We start from the raw sequence: 13802 nt of genomic DNA, 5'->3' as shown, positions 1-13802 counted from the left end.
CAACACTTAAATTAGGTATTACAAATCTGAATTTTGTGGTCTCTTTTGAAATCACAAGATCTGGCCATATTAGACTGTTATTTCGCTAAATATTGGCTGAATAGAGGCAACCTCTTCAGATGGAGTGTTTGAGTTCTGAATTACTCAACTGGTTCATTTACTTTATTTGTTTGTAATCCAGTTGGATTCTGGAAACATTCAAGTTTGCTACCCCACTTTAATATACTCTCTAGACTTGCTTGTTCACCCTTTAACCCTCTGTCAGTGCTGAGTTTTTCACAATCTACTTAGTCATAGAATAGCAGTATCCTTGTTTTTCCCTGATTCTTAAGATCTTGTCGTGAGAGAAACTTTTCCTTCCAAATCCAAAACTAGCTATAATCACTCATTCAACAAATAATTGAACACTTATCATGAGTCAAGCACTGGGGATACAGCAGTGAACAAAGTGGACAAAAATTCCTACCTTTGTAGAGCCTCTATTCTAGTGATCTCCAGGCTTGCTCTCCAGAAACTCATTGAGCCTGCTTTTGTTAGACACATGAAAATCTATTGCTTGGTATCCTTGAACTGGATCTGCTCTCAAGAATGCATGCTTTTTCTAAAAGCCTTTATGTTCTTTGCTGTGCTCTTTTAACTCTTCCAAAATTCTAAGCTCTTTTATCTTCAGTCCTTCAAATCTCACTGCTAGAATTTCCTGCTTTCCGTGCCTTCTTACCAATGAGTTGCGGTATCCATCTATTACTAGTCATTTCTGCTTCTCAGATAAATCATTACATCTTGAATATTTAATCACAGTTCATTTATGAGGACCAAAAATTCGATGTAGGAGTTCATAAAGCATTTACTAAGTGACAACATCTACCCCTCACACACACACACAAAAATCCCAGAACATCCCCTTTCAAGTTACTGCCCAGTTTTTTTGTTTTTCAGTAGTGACATTCTCCAAAATGTAAAATTATTCACTGTTGATAATACATCTCAGGCTATTCAAAGCTCTTCAGACTAATTCCCTTAATTGTGTTGATACTATTTTTGTGACAATTACTGATATCAGGTTTTAAAATCTATTGTCCTCTTAACCCTCATCTTAGACTTTGTTGACCACTATGATCTGTAAAGTTTAACAAGTCGCAGTGTGCCAAGTCCTGTGTTAGGTACCAAGGATACCATTTTAGTCTTTCAAAAGTTCTTATTTTTATAAGAATTGAATATTTAAGGTAATAATTTTTATTTTAATTTTTCCCTTTCTACATAGTGTCCTTCACTTCTAAGACTCTGTAGCCATCATTCTCTCAGATTTCAACCTATGAAGTTATTCTGTAGCATTTGAAATTATGAACACCTCTTCTCATTTATCTTTTTATTGGCTTTTGTGGCAGTAGTCTTTCTTCATCCTCCCAACTTGCAGCTCATTCTTTCTTCCCTCAGACAGCAGTCTTGGAGGTTTCTTGCATTTTTATTACCTTCCTTGGTGATTCTTCCTGTCCCCTAGAATCTGATTGTTGCCTGTCTGTCTATGATAAGTCTGAAATCTAATTCTTCCTCTGAACTGCAGGCTTAGGATTCCATTTATTTCAACCTCTTCATGAGGATCCCATGTTCAAACAAATATAAAAAATTTTATCTTCAAGTTTATTCTTATATTTTTATATCCCAGCTAGCTCCTCAGGCTAAAACCTTGGTGACTCACCTTTCTTTCATAATCTTGCCCCATTTCAATCCAGTTAAAGTACAGTTGACCCTTAAATAAAACGGGTAGGGGTTTTGAACCTGGTGCAGTCGAAAATCCACATATAATTTTTGACTCTTCAAAACCTTAGTTGTCCCTCAGTATCCATAGGGGATTGGTTCCAGGACCCCTGTGGATACCAAAATCCACGGTTGCTCAAATTCCTTACATAAAATGACATACATCAATGCATGCAGTCGGCCTTCCCTATCCACAGACTCATCACCCCCAAAGATGGAAATCAGTATAGGCATGTATTGAAAAAAATACGCATATAATTGGACCTGCACAGTTCAAACCCATGTTGTTCAAGGGTCAACTGTAGTCTTGACTATTATCCAAGTGATTCGTTTTATTCCCACTGCTTTGGATTAGGTTCTCATCTTGATAATGTATTCAAAGTATTTACTGTGAAAAATGAGTTTTCTAATTGATGTCCCTCCTAATCTCTTGTCTAAGAAAAATAAAACTTAATATTCCTCAGCTTGGAGGCCATGTATTTCCACATTGAAGTGAAGAAATACGTACTTTAAAAAAACTGGTACTAGAGAACTCACACAAGGTTTGACTCAAACATGTTGGAGTGCTTATTCAGACTGCTCTGTTTCCTTTTTTGCTTAAAACGACAGGCTCTGAATCCCCTGTTCTTCTATATTCAGAGCAGCTCTGCTTTCCGCTTTTACCTTCAGAATTCAGATTTCTTAAAAGAGCATTTTTGCTTATTTAAAAAAACAAATCAGTGTTCTAAACTACATTTTGCCACAATGAATGACATGTTAGAAACCGTTAGGAAATTAATACCTTCAGCTGGGACCTGTAGACTTCCTACATTTCATTATCATTAATGGTATCATCCTACAAGTCTGTAAAACTATATCAAAAACTTAAATTGTTTTTAATTGTAAAATTTACACATGTATGTGGTTAACATTAAGTATATTATTTAATGTATGTTTTAATACTAAACTGCTTTCACAATTTTATAACAAAGGCTCAGTATTTATAATATGAATATTTCTCCATAGGTAACTACTACTATTCCTCATTTATCTTTCCAAAAATTTCCTTGCTTGTAAGTCTTAAAAAATTATACTAAAACATGGTTCTGTATTTTCATTTAACACTTTATATTGGTAATATTTCTGTATTGAGATGTGTAAATACTTTCTGTTTTCTTAAGTGGCTATATGATATTTCATTATATGGATGTAAGGTAACAGATTTAACCAATTTAACCAATTCCTTGTTGCTGGATTGATGGATGGATTTTTGGCAATGAGTATCCTTGTATATATGTTGAAGTTGTCATTTAAGCTTCTTTGTTGATTATTTTGAATATAGCAGAGTTTAAAAGTATAGGCTTTGTTCTATGCTCAGTTCTTCTAACTAGCTATGTGACTATCTGCAAATGACATGATCCTTGGTACATGGTCCTTCCTTGATCACTTCTACCCTAACTCCCCCCTACTTCCCCCGCTGCCTCCACAATGCTCTGGTTTTCCTACTACACACAGACTCTTTAGTGTGTTCCCGGTCACCCTACAGGGTCTTCTTGTCTGCCTTATTGATCTTGTTAGCTACCATCCTCAGTTTCTGTATTGTGGCCTTTCTCAAAGGTGTCAGGCAAACACCTATCTCTTTGGAGCCTATATGCTTCTTGCGTCCTCTGCACAAAGTATTTTTCCTCAGATATTGTATGGCTGGATTTCTTTTTCCTTTTTCTGTCTCAGTTTAGATGTTAACTCTTTAGGATCCTTCCACTTTTTTCATACTATATCTCAGTATCTGAATGTCTTCCATCATGGCACAAAAGCTCCATGGGGAGAGGACTTTGTCTCCTTTATTCATGGCATGACAGTGCTCCTACCACCTAGAACAGTCTTTGGCACTTAGTCGGCAGTCTACACGTAAATGGTTTTGAATGAATAACATACATGCAGCTGGTGGCTATTAGCTTATTAATAAATAAATCAGTTAAAATACCATCCTCTGTACCAAGAAGTATAGCTTTTTATCATTCTACTTTTTGTATGCTTTTTATGCTTTTGCTCCTTTAGTTATGAGAACATGGCTGTCCCATTTGGAATGTTTTTCCTAGAAATTTAAAAATTTCTTTGTTAAACAGTGCCTAACTATGTGCTATTCACTGGTCTAGGGACATTTACTCATTACCTCAGTTTATTTAATCTTCAGTCACACAGATGTAATGTTTATGATTCATGAATCTGAATTTCATCAACATTAATGAGTCATTTAATTTGGATTCAATTGTGTGATCAAACATTTAATGTATGAGTATAAGAGGTTACCTGCTCTTCTGCTCAGTGAACACTTTATGCTCGTGATACAGGCACATGAATCTGCTATTCCTGCAGCTGGTATTCCTGAGTGAATCTCATAGTACATGCAACTTACTATGTTAGATATCAGTTTAGTGTCTAGAGATAAATAGAAATTATGCAACATGGCCTCTAAATGGTGGAGAGTGGAAGAAATAGTAGTCGGCACCAACAATGAAGGACAAATTGGTTGTGTTAGTCTTTCTTCTAAGATTTTATGTTCATCTCCAACATGGAGCTTTCCTAAGGGGAATTTTGGCTAGGTGTGATTTTTTTTCTTTATGTGCTCACTGACTTTAGAACCTAACTCTTTCATAAAGTGCTTCTGTACTATAGTTATAATTTGATTTTTTTCATACTGGTTTTCCGTTTGATTCCTTTTGGAAAGGGGTTAATTTCATCAAGCAATATGGTTATTATTAGATCATAACTGTTAAGTAAACTTCAGAACGCTTTGGGTGGTGTTACAGACATTGAAAGTATAAGTTAATGCTCTGATCTGTTATCTTTTGCAATACTCACCTTGCTCTTCCTCTTGCCATTAATTAAAAGGTTGAGAACTTCCTAAGGTGATAGTGGTAGAGATACTAGTTGGAAACTGCTGTTACCAAAGTTGCCTAGAAACCTGGATATAGCAGCCAAAATGTCTCCTTCCACTGTACAGTATGATGAAATTTTATAGTCACTTAACTATATATATTTCCCTGTCGATAGGTGACAAACCTTATTAGGGTTTTTCAGTATAAAAATTGTCAAATACCTATAAGAATATAGAGAATGGTATAGTGAATCTCCATTATACCATTTAGCTACATTTGGCCATTTTTGGTTCTGTATTCCTGGGCCCTCCTCTCCTCCTATTTTGAAGCAAATCCTAGATCTTCTTGTGTCCATAAACCAAAATCTTAATTTTGATATTGGTATTATTGTGAAATATTAGTTTAAACTTTATTTTTCAACCATCTTGTAAACGTGCCAGGGATGAGAAGACAATTTTGTACACAGCTAGATCGAGGGACCCCTTCTGTTATAACATTTTGGCCATTTGGCAGTGAAGAAGAATAGCTCAGTGGTCTTAATTTTGTTGAGGAAAGTAAAAGATTTTTATCACATGAAGGATCCTTAAAAAAATCATTTGTGCTAGAGACATTTCAACTTAAAGCTGCCTCGTTAATTTTAGCCAGTTGCATGGATTAATAATTTTTTTGAAACTTTTTATCTATAGGAATCCTATGAGGATGGTTGTGAGGATTATCCCACTCTATCAGAATATGTTCAGGATTTTTTGAATCATCTTACAGAGCAGCCTGGCAGTTTTGAAACTGAAATTGAACAGTTTGCAGAGACCTTGAATGGCTGGGTTACAACAGATGATTCTTTGCAAGAACTTGTGGAACTCATCTATCAACAGGTAGGTTGGCCGATAGCATACTCAGATAGCTTCCTCGAAGCCCAAGAATGAGGGAGGTCAGGTTCATGTTCACTTGCCTCCACACTTATTAATGCTTTGTTTCATGGGAGCTTTTAAAGTGTCTATTATATAAAATTCTTAGGTAGTCATCCAGGGCTAGAGCCAGACTGCAGATTCACCTGTGTAGCCAAGACTATACAGGGGGTTGGAAGGAGCTCTGGGCAGTTATGAAGAAGACTGTATAAGTATCATGCACTTCTCCACCCCTGTGTTTTATAGGATCTTAAATTAACAGTACATTAAAAAGACGAATTCTTTTCTCCTAGATGTTGACTCATATAGCATTATTAGAATAGGGAAGAAAATAATCGTGGTAGAACTTTCTTGCCTCATAATGTAAAAAAAAAATCAGAGCACAAAATACTGTCTCGTGTTTTAACATTTCTGCTTATTTTCACTATATTTGAAATTTTCTAGGATTTACAACTTAATTCCTTAATTCCTGTAAAGTCTAATATCAGTCTAGATTGTTCTTAATACAAAGTTTAGTTTTGGTCCTAGCATATTGGGCATTGACTCACTAATGATATTTTAAGGAGGAAAAAATAGACAACACTGGATTTTGAGTACAAATTTAAGGTCAGTGTGTGAGACTGTCCAAAATATTAGATGAACAGAAATATAACTTTTAGTGTTAAGTCATTGCTGAATGAACAGCTCAAACTTGGAATATATGGAGGGGTGATTATGATAGCAGGTTGATATTCCACTTAATGTCTCGTTTGACATTTCCAAATTGTTATTGTCACTGGACCCCAGGATTACCTAGCCAACTATTTATCCTGATAGAACTATTTATCCTGATACTTGCTTATTTATCCTGATAGAACTATCCTGATACTACTTATTTCTTATTGCTTTTCTGGTTTCTCTTCTATTTAGTTTCAGCTCTTCAGTAGGCTGCCTGATTATAGTTCTTTGGAGCTGGATGGAAGGGCTAATACCTGACAAACTACAATTCCTATGCTTGTCTCAAAGCCAGTTCTTCAAATATATACTCAGTATTTTAAGTTTTAACATTCTGTGGTCAGTGACACACAGATTTACCAATAATTATTACATTCATTGAGGGAATTTACTCATAGCGACTAACAAAAGACTTACTGTTTAAAAAAAAAGAAAGGAAATATTAAACATACATATTCAACACTGATTCCTCCTCAGATACCACTAAAATGATACTATGGAAATTTTTAGAGGCTAGAAGCCCGTAAGTACTGACATGGGGAAAGGAGAAGTACCAGTTTTGGAGACTAGAAAGCAGGTGGGTGAGTGGTAACTGACTTGGCAGATCTAAAAAAGTTAAGTTCCAAGCCAGTGAGAAAAGCTGAGAAGCTCCCTGATTTGCAGTGCAGAATCTCCAAAAGGCTCTAGGATAAAGGTGGAATGGAGCTAAAAAGATTGCTTGAAAATCTAAAAAAAATTAGACCCTCTAGATAGTAAGCCAAGGATAAAGACATAGGAATTAGGAAACAGGGAATTTTATAGGAGAAACTAAGTGTATCATCCAGATATGAAAGGAGATCCCAAGACAATAGCTGTGTGCATAGCAGTCCGAGAGGGGCCAGGTTTCACTGGAACAGGGCACAGGCTTCCAGGAAGTATTTCCCTGGTGAGATGAGCACAGGTGCTCTGTTAGAAGTTATTAAGAAATTTACCACTCACCCACCTGCTTTCTAGTGAATTTGAGAATAAGTCAATGAGCAGTATATAAAAAATCAAAGTACTAAAAAAAATTAAGTCTAGGGAAGACAAAGTTGTATAAGAAAGAAATCAGTATAAGATATGGTTTACCTGTAAATGGAAACACAAAATTAATAAATGAAATCATGGTATAACCATATTGGTAGGTTTCGGAAAGATTGGGAAATAGTGAAATGGTGGGGTTAGGCGAGTGAAAACTAAATGCTTATCTTCCATGGTGGGGAAACTAGGAAGAAGCAATGTCTAAACTGAAAAATCACAGATTGTGCAGCTACAGAGGTTTAAATCTTTTTAGTTGAAAGAATTGAAAGTGGTCGTCTATGGGAGTAAAATCAAAGTATGGTTGGGAAGCAGGAAACTTTAATAACCTGCCTTATAGAATTTTTTGTCTTTAAGTTGTGTGTGATATTTTAAAAAGTAAACTAAAAACGGGAAATACCAATAGGAAAAGTATAATTTTTGAATATTTTTTAATATAAATTTTGAATAGTACCAGATACACATACATCATGTCAGGAGAAACCAGGCTTTCTTCCTTGATGAGACATGTACAGGGTCCTGGGTAAGCAAGGAAATAATTAGAAATAAAAAGATCCAATAATTATAAAGTACTTACTATATGCCAGACAGCGCTGAACACTTGACATGTAGTCAACTCATTTAATCCCAGTGGTGGCACGATATTAGAAGTTAAATGTCTTGTCTAAGGTTACCACAGCTAGTAAGTAGATCCAGCATAGGGTTGGAAGAGCATCAGGACATTTGTTTGATGTGGATTCTGGCTAACTACTACCTTTGTGACCTTGGCCAAGTACTTTAACCTCTTACTGTGTGTTTTTCTTACCTGACATTAGGTAGTAAACTATGTCCTCTACTATTCTTTAAAAACTACAGTGAAAGTTAAACTTCTTAAGTACTGCTTCGGCTATATCACACATGCTTTGATATGTAGTATTTTATCACTGTCTTATTTTTTTTTAATGGCTTATCCATTGTGATTTCCTCTTTACCCCAAGTGTTTTTAAAGCATTAAGTATTAATCTCTCACACTGGGTACCATTAATCACCTCTTTTGGAATCAGGAAACTGAAGCTTAGGGAGGTTTAGTGATGTCCAAAGTCACAAAGCAGCAGCCTTGGAATTTTGATCTGGACTGGTAGATGCCAAAGACACTGCCATCCTATTCTTCAGAAACAGCACACATCAGTAGTTTGGCACATATTCATAATTGGCACTGTAAAACTAGGTACATGTACATATTTTGTGCAAAAATAGCTTTGTATAAAGAGATATTGTCTATCTGCTTTCTGGAAACATTAGGTATATGATGGGGAGAACTTGCCTTCAGCATTTTTCTTTGTACTTGTTATGGTTCTTGATGTAAGGTTGGGAGGGAGAGTTAACTTAATTTTCTTATGCCAAGCAACCATGAAAGACTTGTACATTTTTCTGTACAGGATGGTCATTTTGGGGAGTAAAAATGTTTTTTCCTCCCTAGAATGTTGCTGTTAAGTGTTTACATTAATGACAATGTATCTGTGTCCTACAAAACTTTTTTCTTTTTGAAAGGCCACGTCTATTCCAAATTTCTCTTACATGGGAGCTCGCCTCTGTAATTACCTGTCCCATCATCTGACAATTAGTCCACAGAGTGGCAACTTCCGCCAATTGCTACTTAAAAGGTCAGTGTGAACATATGAAATTAAAGGAAATCTACTTCTAAAGGTACTAGAATTTGACCATTCCTTTTTTCTAAAGGCTGTGCATTATAGAAAGTTGCAGGAGAGAATTAGATGGACAATTCTTATTTGTATAGTATAAGTTTATAGTCATATGAATGTGTATATGTGTATACATATAAATCCGTCTTTTTCTGCAATGGTCTCTGCCTTTGCTTTTGTGCTTAGGAAAGCTTTTCCTTTCCCAATATCTTAAAAATGATCACTTAACCTATTTCTTAGTACTTTTGTACTTTGGGTTTGAGCTTGGATCTAATTTATTGCCACATGTTTAACCAGTTTTTGCCATACCACTTTTTTTGAATGATTCATTTCCTTATTGATATGAACTGCTACCTCATATTTGGGTTTTGATGCTGGATTTTTATTATATTTCATTCATCACTTGTTCTATTCTTGTTTTACCATACTATTAAAAAGCTCTAATTTTTTATGCCTAGTTAGTTCCCCATTCTTTTTTTGTGGAATTTTCTCCACTATTCTTGCATGCTTATTTTCTTCAATGAATTTTGGAATTAGCATTGAAATTATATAAATCATGTTAGTATTTATATTTTTGGGATGACATTGAATTCATAAACTAGAGAAACTAACTTTTTATAATTTGAGATGTTATTCAATAATAATGTTGTCTTTGAGTTTATTATAGTTTGCACATTAGTTTTTTAAAGATATTTTTAATGGTTGCAAAATATTCCATCATGTGGTTAAGCTGCACTGAAACAGAATAAAGATTCCAAAAGAACACTTCAGAGGCACTTGAAAATTAAGCTTTTGGTGAAGGTGATACTTCAGATACATAGGTACGAGATAAATTGTGCTGATGATACAACTGGCTAATCATTTGGGGGGCAAAACAAAGATGGTTTTCTGTCCCTCTACACTATAATGTATTTCAGATATATCAAAGATTTAAATAAAAGTGAAACAGTAAATACTAGGAGGCAAACTGGCAAAACAAAAATCTTAGGTTGGTAAAGCCCTTTTAAGCAAGACGTGATCACCATAGGCCCTAAAACGAGATTATTTAATTACATATAGATTATATTCCTAAATCGATATGAAGTGAAGTAAAAATAGAGAAATATATAACGCATCGTAATGAGTTCATTTGTTTAATATGAAAAGAGGGGCCTCTTAGAAATGAGTAAGAAAAAGACCAATATTGTAATGGAAATATTTGGAATGGCTCTGAATAGGTACAATGTGGAAAAATATAAATGACAAAGTTATAAAAAGATGTCTAACCTTACCTATAATTAAGAAAATGCGAGTTACAGCTTCTAGAAAGATGTGAAAGTGGGCACTTCTAGTAGGTAAGATGGCAGAAAGGCTCACTTATCCTCCCTAGTTCCGCTCCCTGCTGGCTATATGTCTTAAAATAGGGTTGAGACTCTGCCCCTACTCCTGGGAATTCTAATATAATGGACTGAAGTAGAGCCTAGGCATGGTTTTTTAAAGCTTCCTAAGTGATTCTACTGTTGAGCCAGTTGAGAACCGCTCCTGGCTCTCTTTTGATGCTTTACCCCATTTGTATGCTCTGTAGTACTGTGATGCTGTCAGCTATTAACAGAGAAATGCTAATCTGATAAGTGAAAAGCAGAGCATAATTCTGTTATCTAACTTAAAAATATACACATACTTGAAAAAGACATAAGTTATCACAGGAGTTTATGGATTGCAGTGACTTTATTTTTTTCTCTGCATTACCCTTTCTGAAATAAGCATGTGTTGCTTTTATAGTTGAAACTCTTTAGCTTAAAAAAGTTTAAGGTCTTTCACCTAGATTATAATCCATCTACAGGAGTAGAGATTTGCTTTTGCACACATATATGCTTTTGCACCTATCTTTATGTGTAATAGTCATAGCATTTATAAAACAAAAAGGTCTTACCTGCAAAGTCATAAAAGAAGGGACAGAGGAGAGAGCAGCCCACAAGGTGCTTTAATAACTGAATTGATATTAATTAACCGATCTTTTCTGTCATTAACTAGAGTGTTCTGTTTATAGATATCCCAACTTTATTTCTGATGAGGAATTAATATGTATGAGAAAGTAACAAATATCTTCTATATCTGATTCCTACAAAGATGTTGCTTATTTAACAAAGCTTTTAAACATTGGAATTAGGCACATAGGGTTTATGATTGATTCACAAACTGACTCAAGGTAAATTCTGGTCAAGAAATGACTTTTTTCTTTTAAAAAATTTTTTTTAGAAAGCAACCTAAACTAGTCCCTCATGTATGAAAGCCATTAAGTATCCATAAGTTCCTTCCTTAGTTTTTAAAAGAACTGTCAGAATCAGTTTTATAAAACTCATGACTTTCCTAGAGTTTCCTTACCACCTTTTCAGTAAAGGTAAGAAAAAAATTAACACCAAAATGTAAATATTTAAAATCCATTAAAAAAAATCCATTTTAGTAACAGCAGCTGACACCATAATTCACTGACACAGGCAGGCAGTGACAAGCTTATTGGGATTATTTCAGAAACCCTGTAGGAACTATGTCCGTAAACTCCAAGAAGAGGATTTCTTTTGTTATTTGTGTAAGGTAAATGGGCCAAGTTGGGGGAAAATAAAGCAAGAGAAAAGAAGTTTTTTAACTCCTTCACTCTCTTTTGGAAATAGAGATCGAATTAATTGCTTTCTATGTGTCTGTGCAGTTGAAGACTTTCCCCCTCATTTCTGTTCTGATTGGTATACAGGACAATTATAAGGGTAACGGGCTTTTAATAAGCATTCATTTTATTGTCAGCTTAGTGGGAGGCGATCTATATATTTTTTAAATATGTTTCAAAGTTCATATATTCAGAAAGAGTAGAACATTTTACAGAGACAATTTGGTTAAAGTGCTTTCGTAACGAAAAGCCTGTATGATAAATGTGAGGCATTTTTTCTTCTGGTGCCAGTACACAACGAACCTCATGAAATCTATGTTTAAACTTATTACGACTTGATCTGATAGGTTTATTTCCAACATTCTTATCAGTTTCTTAAAGCTAGGAAAAGATTGTATTCTGGTCTCTACAATAGACAAGAACACTTTTTGTTATAGGAAGTCAGGCTGTTGATGATGCATTGTACTTGTCTCTGTATTGCTTGTGGACACCCAAACCAACAAATTATCATTTTGTTTGACTCTTTAAAAAACAAAGCAATATGAGATTATAAAAGATATATCTTTATTAGATGTCGGACTGAATATGAAGTTAGAGATCAAGCTGCAAAAGGGGATGAAGGGACTCGAAAAAGATTCCATGCTTTTGTACTCTTCCTAGGAGAACTTTACCTTAACTTGGAGGTGAGAAGAAAGTTTTCTTTTGTTATGTACTGACAAAGCCTGAGAACACAAATAGATCTCAGTAAAGAATTTGTGTTTACATTATACTTTTACAACATTAAGTGAAATGGAAAAGGAGAATGGGAGAGAAATAAAGTAATGTCTTAGTACCCACTCATGGTGGTGTCTGTACTCTAATGGAGCGTAATATAACATGTGTTTTCCTGTTCATAAGGAAGGTGTTGGGAAATAGTTACTGAGCATTTTAAAGCCTTCATGTACTTTGGAAAGCCATGGTGTACATGCAAGTTTAAGCTTTTGAAATAGACCCATCTTTCTGAATTATTGCATCAGAAACATTAGTACATTTAATATGTTGGCTTTCAGCTGTTGGCTGAAAAGTAACTTGACCTACAGAATATAGAGCTTTGGGTGAAGAGGGGAGAGAACTAGAGTTTCTATTTTTGTTTTGTTTTTACCTAATTCACCCAGATTAGTTTTTGGTCCTATTTTATATATTAATCTTCCACATAAAATGCATCTATACAAAATGTACAGCTAAACTTGAGTATATGCTTGTTAGTAGGCAACATAAGTGCTGAATATTACTTTGAAATGGATTTGCTAGATTTTTTTTTTACTAGTTCCAGATATAGGTATACCTTCTTAAATCCTGAATTGAGGACTTGGTATTATAAACACCACTGAAAAAACACATAAATCCACTATTAGATGTGCATCTCGGTGCATCTAAAAGGTCTATCTACATCCAGTCTAGTGCCTAAATTATATCTTTTACCATAGATGGGCTTAATTTTTTAAAAATCTCATATCTTAATCTTTTTCGATTTAATTTTTATGTAAACCAAAATAAGAGAACCAACATAAAATGTGCCTTAAATGAAAAGACATTTTAGGAATGCTGTTGAGTTTCCTATGTGGAAGTACTGATACCATGTCTGTGGGGAATATAAAAATAAAGCATGGCTCCTGAACCTAAAATTATTCTAGCCAGAGAGCTAAGATACATATATTATTCTAATGCAAAATAGAGAATTTTTAAACAGTATAAAAAAATAATAAAATGCTGTGTTCCCATGAAAGGTGGTAGCTTAATAGACTAAAAAATGCTTTATGAAGCAGCAGCATTTAAGGAGGCTTAAATTATCATGACCTGATATATATGATAAATGAAAACTTTTCCCTATAGTTTACTAGTTTTATTAGAGGTTTTAGTTACATGTAAAGTAAGTCTAATTTTGTGAAGATACCAGAATGTGTTCCTGTGATTTTTGATTTTAATCGAAAACACTTATTTTGCAAACACTTTGTTACACCATTTATATGTCTGTATTATATTTTGGCATAGTTGCTTTTCATTTTCTTTTGTCCCAAAAGATCAAAGGAACAAATGGGCAGGTTACAAGAGCAGATATTCTTCAGGTTGGTCTTCGGGAGTTGCTGAATGCCCTCTTTTCTAATCCTATGGATGACAACTTAATTTGTGCAGTAAAATTACTGAAGGTAGG

The 13802-nt window shown here is 34.6% G+C and overlaps 1 protein-coding gene across 2 annotated transcripts in view; it reads left to right on the top strand.

The window, feature by feature from the left end:
- The window catches only part of PAIP1 (poly(A) binding protein interacting protein 1), a 26794-nt gene that overhangs the window by 3930 nt on the left and 9062 nt on the right, over positions 1-13802 (top strand). For both annotated transcript variants that reach the window (XM_006912444.3, XM_006912443.2), the window contains exons 3-6: positions 5300-5485; positions 8819-8931; positions 12183-12294; positions 13672-13797. In XM_006912444.3, coding sequence (XP_006912506.1) covers positions 5300-5485; positions 8819-8931; positions 12183-12294; positions 13672-13797 — 537 coding nt within the window. The remainder of the gene's footprint in view (positions 1-5299; positions 5486-8818; positions 8932-12182; positions 12295-13671; positions 13798-13802) is intronic.

This window comes from Pteropus alecto, unplaced genomic scaffold (genome assembly GCF_000325575.1).
Source record: "Pteropus alecto unplaced genomic scaffold, ASM32557v1 scaffold73, whole genome shotgun sequence".
Classification (NCBI taxonomy): Eukaryota; Metazoa; Chordata; class Mammalia; order Chiroptera; family Pteropodidae; genus Pteropus; species Pteropus alecto.
This window is presented reverse-complemented; position numbering and strand designations above follow the sequence as displayed.